Genomic DNA, 18,830 nt, shown 5'->3' with positions numbered 1-18,830 from the left:
GAAAACAGACATACAGAAAGAAAGGGGGTATGGAGAGAGAGAAAAAGAAAGAAGGGGCAGGGTGAAACAAAGAAAAAGTTTGGGGAGGGAATGAGGTCTGGAGGAGAGGAAGCATACAGGAGGCTGAAAGAAGGGAAGAAATATAAGAAATATTGGATGCACAGTCAGAAGAATAAAGTGCAACCAGAGACTGATGAAATTACCAAAGGTAGGAAAAATGGTTTTATTTTCAATTTAGTGATCAAAATGTGTCTGCTTTGAGAATTTATATATGCTGTCTATATTTTGCACTATGGCCCCCTTTTACTAAACCGCAATAGCGTTTTTTAGCGCAGGGAGCCTATGAGCGTTGAGAGCAGCGTGGGGCATTCAGCGCAGCTCCCTGCGCTAAAAACCGCTATCGCGTTTTAGTAAAAAGGGAGGGGGAATATTTGTCTATTTTTGTATAGTTGTTACTGAGGTGACATTGCATAAAGTCATCCGCGGAATATAAATGATAATTAACATTTTCTCTGCGTACAGCGTGCTTTGTGTTTTTAAAATTTTATTGTTGGTAGATCATTTTGACTTGGCCACAAAGGTAAGGGGGAGGGAGGGAGAGGAACTGCTGAAAGACATCTAGTAATCCTTGAAGGCTTGACTGTGCAGGGAATTATTTTTGTAAAATCATGTTTTGTTATATGACTGGCATTATTTAGACTTTATTTTCTATGAATGAATAGAATGAAAATGATATAAATTACTTGCTTGTTTTTATATGCGTGTGCTGAAGGAAAGTGGAGAGAGAGTGGGCTGAGGACGCTGAAGGGAAATGGGGAAGAGAGAATGGGGAGAAGACGCTGATTTATAAATTGACAATTGTACAGAATATTGTTTCTTTTTTATATTCATCCATAACTGCATGTTAATGATGTGCTCATATGCACTTATTTATCATCATAACATATACATCATCATTAACATGCAGCTGTGGATGTGAAGGAGAGGCTGAGCAGAATAGATGGATGTGAAGGAAGGAAGGAAGGTGCACATATCAACATATCGTACATTTTTAACATGCATGATGCAGCTATGGGCAAGCAGAGGAGGATGGGATCATACAGATGTGCATGTTCAGATATGCGCTCAGATGTGTAGTTTTTTCTGATATATTTATTAAGCTTACAGTATTTATAAAAACACATTTAATACTTGTTACAAAAAATATTGTGCAATTGTGATCTACTTCTGGCCTACAAAGGTCAAAAGAAATCCTTAACTGAGATTTTACATTCAAAAGTGAATTATAGCTACTAGCACTATTATTTATTAGTTATTTATTATGTAGATGTTTGTTAGTTTGTTATTAGTTCAGTATTAGACATATGTTAGTTTAGAATAGATAGGTATAGATTAGTTTAGTTTAGGTTAGGTTAGGGCTCTGCTGAGTCTACCTTGACGTGGTTGCAGGCTTACAAATCTTTTGGTCAAAGAGTGCGGCGACAGAGAAAAGTATGTGTGTATTCGGCCCATGGAAGAAGGGGGGGTCGGGGGGGGAAGGGGTGCGTGGGGGGCCCAATAGGATTGCTCAGTAAGGGGCCCAGAAATATCTGATGGCGGCCCTGCTTCAAGATGCTACCTACAATAATAAGTTGTCCCTCTTAAATGCTATTTCAACTGTGATGCCATTAAATCAGCTTCGTTGTTTCAAACAGGCCAGTGCTGAGAGGAACAGCTAATGTAATTACACTTCCTGTGTATCTGATCTTCAATCGTACAGATCTGATCTTTATTATAGATTTTGACGTCGCTACCAAAGAAGATCCTTACAGCTTCTATGAATGTGGTGTTGCAGTTCTCTGCACAGAGTAATGGTTCTCTGTTAATGCTAGTTTTTCTGCTGATATGCGCAATGTAAAGGAAAGTCTTGTTTTAAGAAAATACTACTTTTTTAGGATGAGTGTGCTTCAGATGGATTGATGTGAAGTTAAAAATGACATGTGGAATGTGTTATGTAAACAATAGAGTTACAGAAATGTAAGAGAAGCTTCCGAAAAAATAAACTACGGAAGAAATCGAGAGAGAACTCTGGCAAACTTTCATTATCTCCTACAAATCCTTTCCTGCACGGCAAGGGGCCTCACTCCTTCTGCATTCGGATTGCTCAGGTCTGTTCTGGCTTATAATATTGATTTTAATTTATTTTAAAGTTTATTTGAATACAAGTATTCTCCATTAGATTTGGAAGTGTTAGTAAGTTATAATAGATTTATAAATAGAATTGAAATTCAGAAGGCTCTGATTAAAGTGATAAAGTTTAATATATATTTATTTATGTATATTTTCAGTAAGAAAAAAAAAGAAGTAATAAATTATAATAGGAATTAATGAGGAAAATGAAATAGTATTGATATGTTAATTTGGATAGTGTCAATTTGTTCATGAAATTATCTAAACTTATATTAAATTACAGAACATATGACATTAATTAGAATATTACAATGAATAGGGATTCAAATTTAAACTGATTTTTATCACATATAGATCTATGATTATAGTTTGAATGTTTTCATAGATACATACTGATGTGGAGGGGCATAATCAAAAAAAACGTCTAAGTCCCCTTTTGGCCTAAGGCCTTAAACTTTGAAAATAGAAACAGGGAAAATGTCCATTATCAAAAAAAACGTCCAAAAGGAGGGTTTCTTTTGATAATGGCCTGCCTCTACATTCAGATGTTTAAATGCCCAGACCACCACTACGTCTAAACTTATACCATATAATCAACCTAAAAAAGCCTAAGCCCCAAACGTCCAAAGCAAGGGCTTTTAGGCGAAGGAGGAGCCAGTCCTTCACCTAAAAGCTGGATTCTGTAGCCGGTGTCTGTCAAAAACAACACCGGTTATAGAATCTACCCCCCCAACGATCTGGGCAGGAGGGAGCCCAAGTCCTCCTGCCCTGCGATCCTCAACCCCCCCCTGGCCCGGTGACCTCCAACCCCACTCGCCCCCCACACGATCCGGCCAGGAAGGAGCCCAAGCCCTCCTGGCCCGGGGACACCCTCTAACCCCCCACCCCCTACTAAAATACGGGCAGGAGGGATCCCAGGCCCTCCTGCCCTCGATGCACCCCCCACCCACGACCGCCTCACCGAACCCCTGATCAGCCCCACCGCCGACCCCCATGACCCCCCACCCACAATCCCACCCCCCCGTACCTTGCAATCGTTGGACGGATGGATGGGTGCCAAGACCAAACATCCGGCAGGCCAGCCAATCCAGGAATGGGGCCGGATTGGCCCAGGCGGCTCAAACCCCGCTCACAGGTTTTAAAATTTTTTTTAAAACTTACAACAATTGATTCACCTACTGGTTGCTTCTAATTTGGTAGTGGCTGGAGATTTTAATGCTGTCATGGATCTATTAATGGATAAAAAACCAAGTAAACTAATGAAGTCATTAGGATTAGATAATTTGGTGCAATCTTGTGATTTGAAAGCTATATGGCGGATACTTCATTTTGATATTCGGGAATTTTCTTTTTGCTCACAAGTCCTTTTCAAGAATAGATTATATTTTTGTCTCAAATATAATAGTACAACAAGCGACAAAAGCCTCTATAGATCCTATCATTTTGTCAGATCATGGTGGTGTATGGATTGAATTTAAGTTAGATGAACAAGATTATATCAGGTCTATATGGAGATTCGATAATACATTGATTGCGGATTCAAATTTCCTTGAAGAATTTAAATTAAAAATGATTACATTTTTTCAAATTAACCCTTCAGAAGAAATTACCATAGAAACATTATGGGATGCATTTAAGGCCACCATGAGAGGTAATATTATTTCATATTCAGCATATATTAGAAAACAACTTTAATTTCTTTTTCCAAATTGAAAAATTGATTTTTAACAGTTGGAAGCTAAATTAGTTGAAAAGTAGGAGCAAAGTACCCTAAAGGCTATATTAAAAGCAAAGGGTAACTATAATGAGATATCTTTAAAATTGGTAAAGAAAGATTTGTTTTCCCAACAAACTCTGTATTATGGAAGCTCAAATAAGGCAGGAAGATTATTGGCAAATTATCTTAAAGCAAAGAAAAGAAGAACAAAAATTATTGCAATAAAGGATAAGAAAGGAGAAACACATATTCAAATTGGTAGTATTTTAAGTCAATTTTTAAATTTTTATAAAGGCCTGAGCCTTATGAAGATAGGGAAAAAGATGGTTTAGAATTTTTGAAGTTAATAGAAGGGCCGAAAATTCCTGAGCATATAAAAAAAAGTTTAGAAGAGCCTATATCATTAAAAGATGTGGAAACAGCGTTAAAGTATCTTAGAGTTGGATCCGCTCCAGGTGATGATGATTTCATGGTAGAATTTTATAAATCATTTCAAGTTACCCTATTACCTCATCTATCAAATTTATATCAGACTCAACTAAATAAGGGTTGCATTACAGGTACTATGGCAGAATCATTGACTATAGTTTTGCCAAAGCCAAATAAAGATCCCACATTGGTTTTCAAATTACAGGCCTATCTCGCTAATCAATGTAAATGGAAAACTTTTGGTTAAGACATTGGCTTTACACTTAGCTAAGGCTCTCCCTTTTATTATTGATATGCACCAAACTGGGTTTGTTGCTAAGAGACACTCATCTAATAACACAAGATTGGCTTTTCATATGTTGAATTTAACAAAAGCCATAAATGATCTGGCTTTTTCTATGTCCTTGGATGCAGAAAAAGCCTTTGATTGGGTGGAATGGACCTTCATGTATCAAGCTATGGAATGGTTTGGAATAGGTTCAAGATTTATACAAATGGTTCAAACATTGTATAGCTCCCCAGTTGCAAAATTGTATATTAATAATAATTTTTCAGAACACTTTAATTTGTGGAGGGGGGTTAGACAAGGTTGTCGTCCCCTATCTCCTTTGCTTTTTGATATTGTTTTGGAATCCTTGTTATTAGCTATTCAGCAAGTAAAGGAGAAACAGGGTATTCCTTATTCAGATCGGGAATACAAAGTCTCTGCATATGCAGATGCTATATTGCTTCATTTGAGAAATCCAGAAACAACTATTCCATGCTTACTTGAATTGATTGAAAAATTTGGAAAATTTTCAGGGTATAAGATAAATTGGAGTAAATCTGAAGTTCTTCCACTAAACGTGTATTGATTCATTTTCTTTTGTATGGAAAGAAGGTGGATTAAAATACTTAGGAATTTGGATAAAAAATACACTGGAAGACACAATGAAAGAGAATGAAAAATCTTTATTGCAGAAGGTAACAGAAATGTGTGAGCAATGGAATCCATTACATCTGTCTTGGTGGGGGAGAGTTCAAACTATTAAAATGATGATATTGCCTGTGGTTTGTTATCAGATGGGAATGTTACCAGTTTTTTTAAAGGGGTCTTTTTATAAAAAGTTAAACAGTATTCTTACAAAATTTATTTGGCAGGGCAAAACTCCTAGAATTGCTTTAGTATCTTTACAAAAACCAATTGCGGAGGGTGGGGTAAATTTTCCCAATTTCTATAGGTATCATCAAGCCTATATTTTGCGCCAGGGTATGTATTGGGTCCTCCCAGAGCTCATTGATAATACCCCAGACTGGTTGTGGTTGGAATGGCGACTCATGTTCTCTCTACGTTTATGTCATGTTCTTAGCATTAAAATGCCTAGATTGTATAAAGAAAACAGAATATTTATGGATATATGGAAAACTGCGATATGTCAGTAATTTAACACCTATTCCAATCTATAAATCTACAAATCAAACTATATGGTTAAACTCCAAGATTCAAATTGGCGGATTTAAGGTCATCTGGAAGCATTGGATGATAGCAGGCATACGGATTTTAGGTGATGTTATTTCAAATGGTAAACTGCTTGACTTTTCACAGTTGCAACATAAATATGGTCTTAATAAATCACAAAGCTTTAGATGGTTGCAACTGAAGCAGGCCATTCAGGCAGAGTTCCCTGAATGGAAGAATCTTAATATGCAATATAGTTTAGAATTTTTATGCTTCCAGGTGGATTTCTTGGGACACCAGGCTGCACAGTGGTATAAATTGATAAACGGATTTGTAAATAAAAAACCTAAAACTGGACTTAGGGACATTTGGAGCATTGAGATCAAGCATCAAATTAATGTGTCTCAATGGCCATGAATTTGGTCTTGGAGGATGAGATGTACAGTGTCCGCATCTATGAGACAAACTTGGTTCTTTTTGTTACATAGAGCATTTTGGACTCCAGTTCGACTACAGAAGTTAGATAGCTCTAAGTCTAATAGATGCTGGCATTGTAATCTTGAAGCAGGGACTTTAGATCATTTATTATTCTATATTTCTATTGTCCCTTTATCATGGCCTTTTGGAAATCAGTTTGGTCCCAAATTAATTGTTTATTAGAGAATCATGTAGCATTATCATATGATACGATTTTATTTGGTATATCAATGAGAACAAAGAGCCAAATATCATCAAATAATAATAAGCCTTTATTGATTATGACAGGAGTCACCATACAACAGATCACAAGTAATTGGAAAAATTGGAATTGACTGAATTATAATTTTTGGTGGAATTCGTTATGTCACATTTATAAAATGGAGAGAACAATAGCTATACAAAAGGGGAGTTATAATAAATTTAAGGAGATATGGGGGCCATTAACTAAATATTGCAATGAATAGATACCATTCTACTTTATTAGTTTCATTGTTTCTATCGTAATCAACTTAAATTAATGAAATTTAACTCCCTCCCATCCCTATCATAAAATATGCAATCATGTATACCATAAAATATGTTCTTTCCTATTAATCTCAACATTTAATAAAAGGCCAAAAACCCTCCCCCCCACCCCCTCATTTATAATTATACTATTAAGGGAAAAGGGGGATTCTGGAGGTGGTTTGGGGGGCTCACTGTGACCTATAGGTAGGAGAAGCCATGGCACACTTTTTGTGAAGTTCACAGCAGTGCCCTGTAAGGTACCCCACTATTTAGGTGGCATGTCTGGGGGTTCAGTCCATCACTTTACAGACCCCTCCCACGTTCAACAGGGCTTGTTCTAGGCGTTTTGGACTTGAATGAAAATGTGGAATAAAGATAGACGATTTAGCGGCTTGGACGATCAGATCGACAGGACATATAATTAGACGATTTTTGAAACAAAAATAAAGTTGGATGTATTTTTCAAAAACGTGTCTTGAGCCATTTTTTACTTTGGACGACTTGCAAGATGGACGTAAACGGACTTAGATGTCCCTTTCGATTATGCCCCTCCACGCTCTTTGTCTCATATTTAGTAGGGTTACCAGATGTCTAGATTTCTCTAGACATGTCCCCGGCACTTTGTCTAGGTTTTGAAAAGCTTTCAATTGGGCAGGAGGGCATTCGCACATGTGTGGATGTCCTGCCTGATGAGAGCAGGCAGAAAGGGGTGGGGATGAGGTGGGTTTGGAGGCAGGGCTGGGGTGGGATTGGTGGTGGGTCTGGGGTGTGATGGGGCATGGATGGGTGGGCCTGAGGGACAGATGTAGAGGGTCCAGATTTTCTACATTTTATCCTTCCTATGTTTCTCCAGTGAACAACTATTTTCATCACTGTTGGTCCCCTGCAGTGGTGTAGTAAGGTAGGGCAGGGGGTGAATTGCCCTGCGTGCCATCTTCATGAGGGTGTCGGTGCCTCTCTTCCTCTCTGTCCTCCCCCTCCCCCCTTCTCCCCGGGTATCTCATTAAATGTTTGCTGGTGTGAGCAGCATCTTTCACCTGCTGCTCAGGCTAGCATTGGAACCCTTCTAATGCCACTGATCGTGAGACCAGAGTATGACATCAGAAGGGAGCTGAGGCTGGCACGAGCAGCAGGTGGAAGATGCTGCTTGTGCCAGTGAACATTTCAAGAGGTACATGAGGACAGAGGGGGGCATATGATGCAGAATGAAAGAGTAAGGGATGCACTGTGTGGTGATGCTGGGAGTGCCACCGTCCCTGGCGCCAACCTCCCTCACTATGCCCCTGGTCCCCCCGTTCTACCTTGCTTGGGTTAAAGAGATCACCTATTTTCTTAAAGATTAAAATGGCAGAAAACTCACAGGTTTCAAAATACTTTTCCCCATAGCTGTCCTTGATCTCCTTAGGGACCTGGCTCCAGGCCTGCTGAAAATTCTCCTGAAGGGACTTGGTATTGAGGATCTCTGTTTTAAAAAAGTCAGGGTTGATGATGGAGACTTTCACTCCAAAAGTATGGAGCTCTCGCCTAGAACAGAAAAATGATACAGAGAAAGTTCAACCAAGTACAAAAACAGTTATAAATTGGGCAGAGACAGTGTCTACCTATCAAAGGAAGGAGAAAACCAGCTGATTTGACTTTTACGGGCGATTCTCAGCATGCAAATTATATGCACGCTATTTGGGCGGATTGCCACTAAAGGAAGGGAGGAACTGTTCCTGGCGTTTACTTGGAAGAGTAATCACTAGGTACAGCTCCTTCCTTCAGTCAAGGCTGCTCTTGCTGCCCCGATCAACTCAGCCACAGGTCTCCCTGAGTCCTGCTGGCTCAGCTAATTGACCGGCAGGCAAAGCATCAGAGGGAAATATTTCCCCCTCCTGCTGACACCTCCACTTGTCTGCTACTGCCTGGCCCCAACACCCTCCTCCTGTACAAGATTGGCAAGAGGGATGCCCACTCCCTCCTGCAACTGGGGTCCCCCCATGACCCCCCCCAACAGCCTCCCTATAACCTGCCAACACCTCTGCCTCAGTACCTTTAAGATGAAGAATGGCAGAGGGATGCCCACTCCCTCCTGCCGCTGGGATCCCCCACCCCTGTACCTTTAAAATGAAGGCTGGCAGGAGGGATTCCTCCTCCCTCTGACCAGCAGGCCCACCTATTCAAAATGGCGGACCTTCCCCTTCCTGGTGCATCCTGGGATGCATCAAGGAAGGGCCTAAGGCTCTGATTGGCCAAGGTGCCTAAGGCCTGAGTTAATAAAGAGTACTTTTTGTGTACCTTTCATGACTGTGTCTGGCTGTGTTTGCACAGGCTCACCCCAAACACTTGCTCATACTATTACAATAGGAAAATTGTATTTTTGATGAATTTGGCTCAGCATGAGATGCTGTTTCACATGAGAGCATCGGTTTGAAAATTGGTGCAGGTTTTATAAGTTTTAGTGTTTTTGAGCCACCAGTAGCTCCTTTAGCTCTTGTGTTATTTATGGTTTTATTTAAGCTATTTTAAAATAGAGATCTCTTTTTTTTAAATTCTTTATTCATTTTACATTTTACAAGTGTATCATAAAATAACATTTAAACTTAAACAAAATCACTTGATTTTCTGTCAGTTTAACTTAAATTATAATATTTAAACCCTCCCTCCCAATCCTACTAATTCATATGTAGTACATATATCATATAATATATTATATATTCTGTCCTATTAATTTAATATCAAATCAAAAATCCCCCCCATACTTTGCAATTATACCTATTAGGGAAAAATGATAGTCCAATAACTACTCATTACAATATTCTATTAAATAGAGATCTCTGACTCCTCTAGCAGCTGAGATAAAGGTATGAGTGATAGATGTGCAAATTCACTACATTCGCATGCTGTTTGTTGGAGAAAGTGCTGATTGGTTCAAACTCTAAGGGATTTCAACGTCGTTTGTAATTCTTTTAGTGATATAGGCTCATCCAAACTTCTTTTTATATGTTCAGGAATTTTTGGTTCCTCAATTAATTTTAGAAACTCAATACCATCTTTTTCCTTATCTAAATAAGGCTCAAAAGAATATAAAGCTTTATAAAATTTTAGGAATTGTTTTAATATAAGTCCAATTTAAGAATGAAAATCACCTTTCTCATCTTTAATTCCAAATAATTTTTGTCTTTCTATTTTTCACTTTAAGATAATTTGCCAATAATCTTCCCGCCTTATTTGAGTTTCCATAATACAGGGTCTGTTGAGAAAACAAATCTTTCCTTACTAATTGTGAAGAAATCTCATTATACTTACACTTAGAGGTCCTTTTATCAAGCTGCGGTAGGGGCAGTGGCGTACCTAGGGGGGGCGGGCCGCCCCGGGTGCCAGCCCTAAGGGGGTGTTCCGGCCTTGCCGTTCAGTACCCCGCCACCCCCGAAGGACCGCTCGCCCCACTGACCTTCCTGCATGTCACAAACCCCCTTGCAGTCCAGGGCTGGCGTGTGACAAACACACTGCTTCAGGCGTGTCCCCTTTAACTAGGGGTACCTCCAGGATTTTTAGGCGGCCCCAGACAACGGTCTAGGCCCCTCGAGATATAGGGGAAGTACAAGGTTTCACTATATCACCAAGCAAACGAGTTCTTTAGGAAAACATAAGTGGTTTATTCTGACCTCCAGGTCAAAAGATATGCAACAAGCAAAACAATATCACTTTGCAGGTCATTGAACAAAAATAGTAAATTGGCAAAAATCAAACTTACAGTACATTTTCAAGCAGACAAGAACTCAGTAGGCAAAAATCGTCACAGCACACTCTGTTAGCAGTACAGCTTTTCTCTCAGCTCCTACATGCAGGCACAAATCACACAGCTGAGACGGTTAATCTAATTAGCTCCCTGCAACGGGAGTCACAGTAACTTTCCTACAGTTCCAACAGCACTTTAAACAGTTCAGCCTGCATCTGGTTCCCAAACTTGTCCTTGAATGCATAACTTGATTCAGACTTCAGGCAAGTATTATTCTCCAACTTCCTATGCTTATACAGCTCAATATATATATCCCCTTCTTCAGGTTTAACTTGGGCAACAGAGAGAGAAAAAAAACGATATGCAAAAAGAAAACACAAAGCACAAACAGTTTCCCTGTTGCTGCATTCTTTCATTCAGAATTCCATACCTTCTAACTGGCCTTCTACCCTAGGGCCAGCTATTTCTATCTCCATGCCTTCTACCTGGTCTGGCACTGGATAGTTTGAAGGGGTTAAGCCTTCCTCCAAATCCTGCATGGGATAATCCAGCACGTTCTCCTCTGCTGCCCTGTTCCACAGCTCCTCTCCTGCCTTGGGCTGTGGGAGTGACTCGCCCTCGTCACTCGCTCCTCCTCCTCCTGTTTGTCTCTGCCTGCTTTTAAACAGACCAGAGCCAATCCCCTTCAGCCTGTAGCGGGGGATGGGTTTTGGCTCTACAGCAGTTTTCCTCTGCCTGGGTTTTTCAACTGCAGCTACTTTCCTTGTGGCTTCTTTAGCTGTTCTAAAGCCCAGAAGCTGCTGTTGCCAACCTGCCTGCCTCTGTTCCAGCTCACTATCACTTTGATTATAGGGGCAAGGGAGGTCAGCCTCAAGTTGAGCGCCAGAATCAATCTGGTCCATTCTTCTGCACTTAATCCTATCAGGGACTGGGCTAGTGCTGGTGCTGGGTTTGTCACATTCCCCCACCCTTAAAGGATGACCCTCACTTGTACCCGGAGGAGTCCCTATATTCTCAGGCATACGTGACAGAATATCTACATTGGTGTTAAGTTTACCTGGCCGATGCACCACCTTAAATTTGAACACCTGAAGGGCTAAATACCATCGTGTAAGTCTAGCGTTATTGTTCCGCATGGTATTTAACCATTTCAAGGCTGCGTGGTCAGTCACTAGCGTAAACTCCCTGTCCTGTAAATAATGCTCAAGAGTCTGAACAGCCCATTTTACCGCTAGGCATTCCTGTTCCACCGTTGCATAATTTTGTTCATTAGGATGGAGCTTCCGACTCAAGTACAGAATGGGATGTTCTAACCCTTGGCTTTCTTGACTTAGGACTGCTCCTAAGCCTGTGCCTGAGGCATCAGTTTGTAAAATCAATGGTAGGTCAAAATCAATAGCTTTGAGCACGGGCCTTTCACACAAACTAGCCCTTAATCTTTGAAAAGCCTGCCTACTCATATTGTCCCAACCCAGTGTCTCTGGTTTCCCTTTCTTCAACATGTCAGTCAAGGGTCCTGCCTGGGACGAAAAGTGAGGGATAAACCTCCTGTAGTATCCTACCAGTCCTAAGAAAGCCCTGAGTTGTTTTTTGTTGTTAGGAGCCGGGTATCCCCGAATGCATTGCACCTTATCCACTATAGGCTTTATCTGCCCCTTTCCCACAATATATCCCAAGTACTTTACCTCTTGTTGACCAATGAAACATTTTTTTGGATTTATTGTGAGACCGGCCCCCCTCAGAGCTTCCAGGACAGCTTTAAGGTGTTGCACATGCTGTTCCCATGTACCTGAATGGATCACTATGTCGTCGATGTAAGCGTCCGCGTACCCATGGTGATCCCGTAGCACCTCGCGGACTAGGCGCTGGCATGTAGCCGCCGCCCCATGTAAGCCAAATGGCATGCGCCTAAATTGAAATAGGCCCCGTGGCGTGCTGAACGCTGTTTTAGGTTTAGCCGATTCGGTCAGTGGTATTTGCCAGTAGCCTTTTGTAAGGTCAATGGTAGTTAAAAACTGGGCTGATCCTAATCTATCCAGTAATTCATCCACCCTTGGCATTGGGAATGCATCAAACTGCGACACCTCGTTTACCTGGCGAAAGTCAATACAAAAACGTGGTGTCCCATCAGCTTTAGGCACAATAACAATGGGGCTACACCATGGGCTTTGCGAGGTCTCTATAACCCCTAAAGTTAGCATCTCTTGTACCAACTCCTCTACCAGAGCTTTCTTTTCCTCTGACAGCCTATAGGGGCGTACCCGTACCACCTTCCCTGGTACTGTTATAATATCATGGGATACTACCCCCGTTTTCCCTGGCACAGAAGAGAACACATCCCCAAACTGTCGGACTACTTCCTTCACCTGATGGACCTGTACTTGTGTGAGGGCAGTTCCTACATTCACTTCCCCCTCAGCCTTGAAGTCCGTAACCTGAGGTCCTAGGTCATCTTCCTGCCCTTGTTGTGCTACCAAAGCCAACACCTCCCGATCTTTCCATGGTTTCAATAGGTTGACATGATAGGTCTGCAGTCTCCCCTTATCATCCTTGACCCGATAGTCCACCTCCCCTATCCTTTCCACAATGGTGGCTGGGCCCTTCCATTGTGCCAAGAATTTGTGAGTGTCTGTGGGTATTAATATAAGGACTCGATCACCTATCTGTAATTCCCGTTCCTTTGCCCTTCTGTCATAATAAGTTTTTTGCTGTCTTTGACTCCACTCCAAATTCCCTCTTCCGAGTTCCAGGGACCTCCGTAACCTATCCTTAAGCTGAGCTAAATATGTTATTACGTTACTCCCCGAGTCCTCGGGAAACACCCACTTCTCTTTCAACATATCCAGCACCCCCCTAGGTGGTTTCCCAAACAATAGTTCGTACGGACTAAGTCCCAGAGAATCCTGCACCTTCTCTCGCGCTGCAAAGAGTGCAAAAGGAATAAACATATCCCAGTTCTTAGAATCTCCTTCTATGCCCTTTTTCAGCATTTGCTTAATTGTCTGATTAAAACGTTCCACCATACCATTAGCTTGAGGGTGGTAGGCAGACGTTTTAATATGACGGATGCCAAATCCCTCATAAAACAACCTCATTTCACTAGATAAAAAATTGCTACCCTGGTCTGTAAGAATCTCCCGAGGAAACCCTACCATACAAAACAACCCTAACAGTTCTTTCATAATACTGGTAGATGTGGCCTTCTTTAATGGAAAAGCCCAAGGGAACCGTGTGGCTACGTCCATTACTACCAACATGAAATTATATCCCCTAGGTGTTTTCTCCAATGGTCCCACAATATCCATGGCCAACCGCCGTAATGGTTCCTCTACCACCGGTACAGGAATGAGGGGTGCTCTGGCCGGTTTCGCCAAAGACAGTTTTTGGCACGTGGAACAGGACTGACAAAAATTTATCACAGCCTGCCTTAATCCCGGCCAAAAAAACCGTCTTTCTATCTGTTTAATAGTGGCTTCTGTGCCTTTATGACCCGATAACGGGTGATCATGGGCTAACCTAAGTATCAGTCTTCTAAACCCTTGGGGAATCAATAATTGTTGTACCATTTCCCCTTCTAGGTCACCCGGGCCTTCTTTATACAGCAAGCCCTGTTTCTCGATCCAGCGTTTACCCTCTATACACCCCTTTCCTACTCTCTGCCATTCTTCTCCCAGGGTTGGATCGGTTTTCTGCTCCTCCCGAAATGTAGGAAAAGCATCCATAACATCCTTGGGGAGCCACGGGACTTCCCTGGTTTCCCCTGCCCGCTTCATGGCTCTACTTCTCCCTTGCTGTTGTCTTTTGTTCTGGGCCCGTGTCCTACGCCCCTGCCTTTGTTCATATTCCTGAAAGGCTTCTCCTGCAAAAGGAAATATCCTGCCTAATGTCCCTTCAGGTTCATGGTTAGAGGATCCCTGTGCTCTTGTGTTAACTAGACACTGTTTTTCCTGTAATGCTACCGGGAACCCTTTCCAATCCTTCCCCAGTATAACATCATACGGTGCCTCTGGCACTAACGCAAAGGAAGTTTGATACACTCTATCTTTATACCTAACTGTGGTAGGTCTCAATGGGTATTGTTTACTATCCCCATGGATACATTTGATTCTTACTCTCCCTACAAAATCATGCCCCTTTTCCCTAGGGAATACTGTGTTCCAGCACCGGTGGGCTAACATTGACTGGTCCGCCCCTGTATCAAGTAAGGCCTCCATGTCTTTGCCCCCTATTGATACCACCACCAGATATCTCCCCCCTGGTGTAATCTTACCCTTTTCCAGGTCACAGGTTACCGTAAAACCTTTTCTTTCAACACACTCCCCCTGTCGGTGACCTTTTCCCCCACACCTGAAGCAAACGATGGGAGCAGGGTTAAAGGGTTTCTGTACTCGCTTCTGAGGGTTCCTGGGTGGTATGTTATTAATAGTAGGAGCCTGAAGTGTAGTGTCCCTCTGGAACTGTGTCTGGGGTCTATAACTTGGGCCTGGTTTCTCGGGAAGTCCCTGGGCATCCAGATAGGCTTCTGCCACAGATAGTGACTGTGTCAGATCCTGGCATCCCTGCTTCTGGATCCACCCCTTTATGTTCTGGGGCAGAGCTTCTAGGAATTGTTCCCTGACTAACTCAGCGAACATCGCTCGTGGGTCTGCCAAGAAAGGCTGTAACCACCTCTCTGCAGCTTTCGTTAGGCGTTGTAACAGCGCCTTAGGTCTTTCTCTAACCTTTAACTGGAGAGCACGAAAGGTTTGCCTGTAATATTCTCTTGTATACCCCAGAAAGTCTAGGATATGTGCTTTCACAGCTGGGTAACTACTGGCCTGCTCCGCAGCAATGGTCTGAAAAGCCGCAAGGGTCTCGCCAGCCAAACATGGCAGAAGGCGAACTGCCCACTGCTCTGGAGGCCAACCTGCTGCAGCAGCAACTCTCTCAAAAGAGTTTAAAAAATCATCTGGGGCATCCTGTGGTGTTATTTTACTTAAATTCAATAAATTTAGTGAGTTTTGTCCTACCGTAGGTAGAGTACCACCAGTCCCCAATACCGGTATATGTATCTGTCCACCAGACGTAGGCTTCAATAGTTGCGCCATTAACTGAGACTGCTGCTCCATGGCTCGCATAAAGTCACTGTGATGACGTTGACTAGCCTCCTGGCTTGCTTGCCATAGTCCGTGGCTAGTCTCCAGGACCTTCTTTAAGTCCTCATTCTGCCTCTGACGTTCTCCCGCAACCACTGCTAATGCCGCCGGCTCCATGCTGACTCTGTAAAAAAAAAAGAAAAAACACACACTCCAAGTGCGATACCACACAGTTCTTTCTCCCCGAAACTATCTTTACCAGCCCCTCTGTTGTATATGCTTACCAGAGGTACTGATGCATCATCGCCTGCGTGCTCATTACAGGGTGCACCACCCTTCTTCAGAGACCTATTGGTCCCCCTTTTGTTCCTCGCCAGCTCAGGACGATGGCCTTGACCCCCGGTCTGCTATCCACCCTTCCTGCAGCCGCCAAACTCCGGACGCTGGAACCGATATCCTTGGAATGTTCAAGCCGCTTTCATTCACCAGCATTTATAATCCTGGTTCCGATGAACCAAACAATAGTAGAGAGTAAAAACAAAAAAAAAATTTTCCACCTTTGCACTCCCCAATCTTCACCTGAAGAGGTAACAGACCGCACTCCTGATACCAAACTGTCACAAACCCCCTTGCAGTCCAGGGCTGGCGTGTGACAAACACACTGCTTCAGGCGTGTCCCCTTTAACTAGGGGTACCTCCAGGATTTTTAGGCGGCCCCAGACAACGGTCTAGGCCCCTCGAGATATAGGGGAAGTACAAGGTTTCACTATATCACCAAGCAAACGAGTTCTTTAGGAAAACATAAGTGGTTTATTCTGACCTCCAGGTCAAAAGATATGCAACAAGCAAAACAATATCACTTTGCAGGTCATTGAACAAAAATAGTAAATTGGCAAAAATCAAACTTACAGTACATTTTCAAGCAGACAAGAACTCAGTAGGCAAAAATCGTCACAGCACACTCTGTTAGCAGTACAGCTTTTCTCTCAGCTCCTACATGCAGGCACAAATCACACAGCTGAGACGGTTAATCTAATTAGCTCCCTGCAACGGGAGTCACAGTAACTTTCCTACAGTTCCAACAGCACTTTAAACAGTTCAGCCTGCATCTGGTTCCCAAACTTGTCCTTGAATGCATAACTTGATTCAGACTTCAGGCAAGTATTATTCTCCAACTTCCTATGCTTATACAGCTCAATATATATATCCCCTTCTTCAGGTTTAACTTGGGCAACAGAGAGAGAAAAAAAACGATATGCAAAAAGAAAACACAAAGCACAAACAGTTTCCCTGTTGCTGCATTCTTTCATTCAGAATTCCATACCTTCTAACTGGCCTTCTACCCTAGGGCCAGCTATTTCTATCTCCATGCCTTCTACCTGGTCTGGCACTGGATAGTTTGAAGGGGTTAAGCCTTCCTCCAAATCCTGCATGGGATAATCCAGCACGTTCTCCTCTGCTGCCCTGTTCCACAGCTCCTCTCCTGCCTTGGGCTGTGGGAGTGACTCGCCCTCGTCACTCGCTCCTCCTCCTCCTGTTTGTCTCTGCCTGCTTTTAAACAGACCAGAGCCAATCCCCTTCAGCCTGTAGCGGGGGATGGGTTTTGGCTCTACAGCAGTTTTCCTCTGCCTGGGTTTTTCAACTGCAGCTACTTTCCTTGTGGCTTCTTTAGCTGTTCTAAAGCCCAGAAGCTGCTGTTGCCAACCTACCTGCCTCTGTTCCAGCTCACTATCACTTTGATTATAGGGGCAAGGGAGGTCAGCCTCAAGTTGAGCGCCAGAATCAATCTGGTCCATTCTTCTGCACTTAATCCTATCAGGGACTGGGCTAGTGCTGGTGCTGGGTTTGTCACATGCACCACCTGTGAAGCAGCCCGCAGCAGGATCGCGAAGTCAGCGTCAGCATCCCTGCGCTGCTTCCTGCGCCGCGATCCCGCCCCTCCTCTGACGTCAGAGGAGGGGCGGGACCGTGGCGCAGGAAGCAGCGCAGGAATCGCTGACACTGACTTCGCGATCCTGCTGCGGCTGCTTCATAGGTGGTGCGGGGAGGCCAGGGGGGCGAGCGGTCCTTCGGGGTGGGTCGGGGCATCAGGCCTTCAGGGTGGGGCGGGCGGGCAGGCAAGCAGGCTTTCAAGGGAGAGGGGGTGACAGGCAGGCAGGCAGGCCTTCAAGGGGGGACAGGCCTTCGGGGGGGGGGTGCAGACCTTCAAGGGGTGCAGGCCTTCAGGGGGGTGCAGGCCTTCAAGGGGGGGAACAGGCCTTCAAGGGGGGAAAGGCAGGCAGGCCTTCAAGGGGGGGACAGGCCTACAAGGGGGGGGACAGGCCTACAAGGGGGGGGGGGACAGGCCTTCAAGGGGGGGTGCAGGCCTTCAAGGGGGGTGCAGGCCTTCAAGGGGGAGACAGGCCTTCAAGGGGGGGAAAGGCAGGCAGGCAGGCCTTAAAGGGGGGACAGGCCTACAAGGGGGGGACAGGCCTACAAGAGGGTGGGACAGGCCTTCAAGGGGGGGACAGGCCTTCGGGGGGGTGCAGACCTTCAAGGGAGTGCAGGCCTTCGGGGGGGGGGGCAGTCCTTCAAGGGGGTGCAGGCCTTCAAGGGGGGGGGAAAGGCAGGCAGGCAGGCCTTCAAGGGGGGGACAGGCCTACAAGGGGGGGAGAAGCTACAAGGGGGTGGTACAAGCCTTCAAGTGGGGGACAGGCCTTCGGGGGGGGGGGCAGACCTTCAAGGGAGTGCAGGCCTTCGAGGGGGGTGGTGCAGGCCTTCAAGCGGGTGCAGGCCTTCAAGGGGGGACAGGCCTTCAAGGGGGGAAAGGCAGGCAGGCAGGCCTTCAAGGGGGGACAGGCCTACAAGGGGGGGGAGAAGCTACAAGGGGGTGGGACAGGCCTTCAAGTGGGGAACAGGCCTTCGGGGGGGGTGCAGGCCTTCGGGGGGTGCAGACCTTCAAGGGGGGGACAGGCAGGCAGGCCTTCAAGGGGGGGGGACAGGCCTACAAGGGGAAGGGACAGGCCTTCAAGGGGGGTGCAGGCCTTCAAGGTGGGACAGGCAGACCTTTAAGGGGGGACAGGCCTTTGGGGGGGGACCATGATTTAGAAGTACACGGAGGGAAGGGGGTGTTCAAAGAGACATGCATATGCCAAACTTTGGGGGGGGGGAAGAAATAATGGGTCTGAAAATAGAGGAGAGGGAGAGAGATGATGGACCATGGGATTTAGGGAGGGAAGGAACAGAAAGGGAGAGAAATTGGACACAAGGGATGGTGTGGAGGAGGGATAGAGATACTGGATGGAGGGTAATTAG

The 18,830-nt window shown here is 44.2% G+C and overlaps 1 protein-coding gene across 2 annotated transcripts in view; it reads right to left on the bottom strand.

Moving 5' to 3' along the window:
• Nucleotides 1–18,830, bottom strand: part of LOC117357857 (retinol dehydrogenase 7-like) — a 68,150-nt gene that overhangs the window by 10,747 nt on the left and 38,573 nt on the right. For both annotated transcript variants that reach the window (XR_004538882.1, XM_033939041.1), the window contains exon 4: nt 8,101–8,264. Coding sequence is in view for 1 of the 2 variants with exons in the window: in XM_033939041.1 (XP_033794932.1) it covers nt 8,101–8,264 (164 nt within the window). In the remaining variant the exon portion in view is untranslated. The remainder of the gene's footprint in view (nt 1–8,100; nt 8,265–18,830) is intronic.

This window comes from Geotrypetes seraphini, chromosome 3, assembly GCF_902459505.1.
Source record: "Geotrypetes seraphini chromosome 3, aGeoSer1.1, whole genome shotgun sequence".
Taxonomy (NCBI): domain Eukaryota; kingdom Metazoa; phylum Chordata; class Amphibia; order Gymnophiona; family Dermophiidae; genus Geotrypetes; species Geotrypetes seraphini.
Note: the sequence above shows the minus strand (reverse complement) of the source record. Positions and strands in the feature narration are given on the sequence as shown.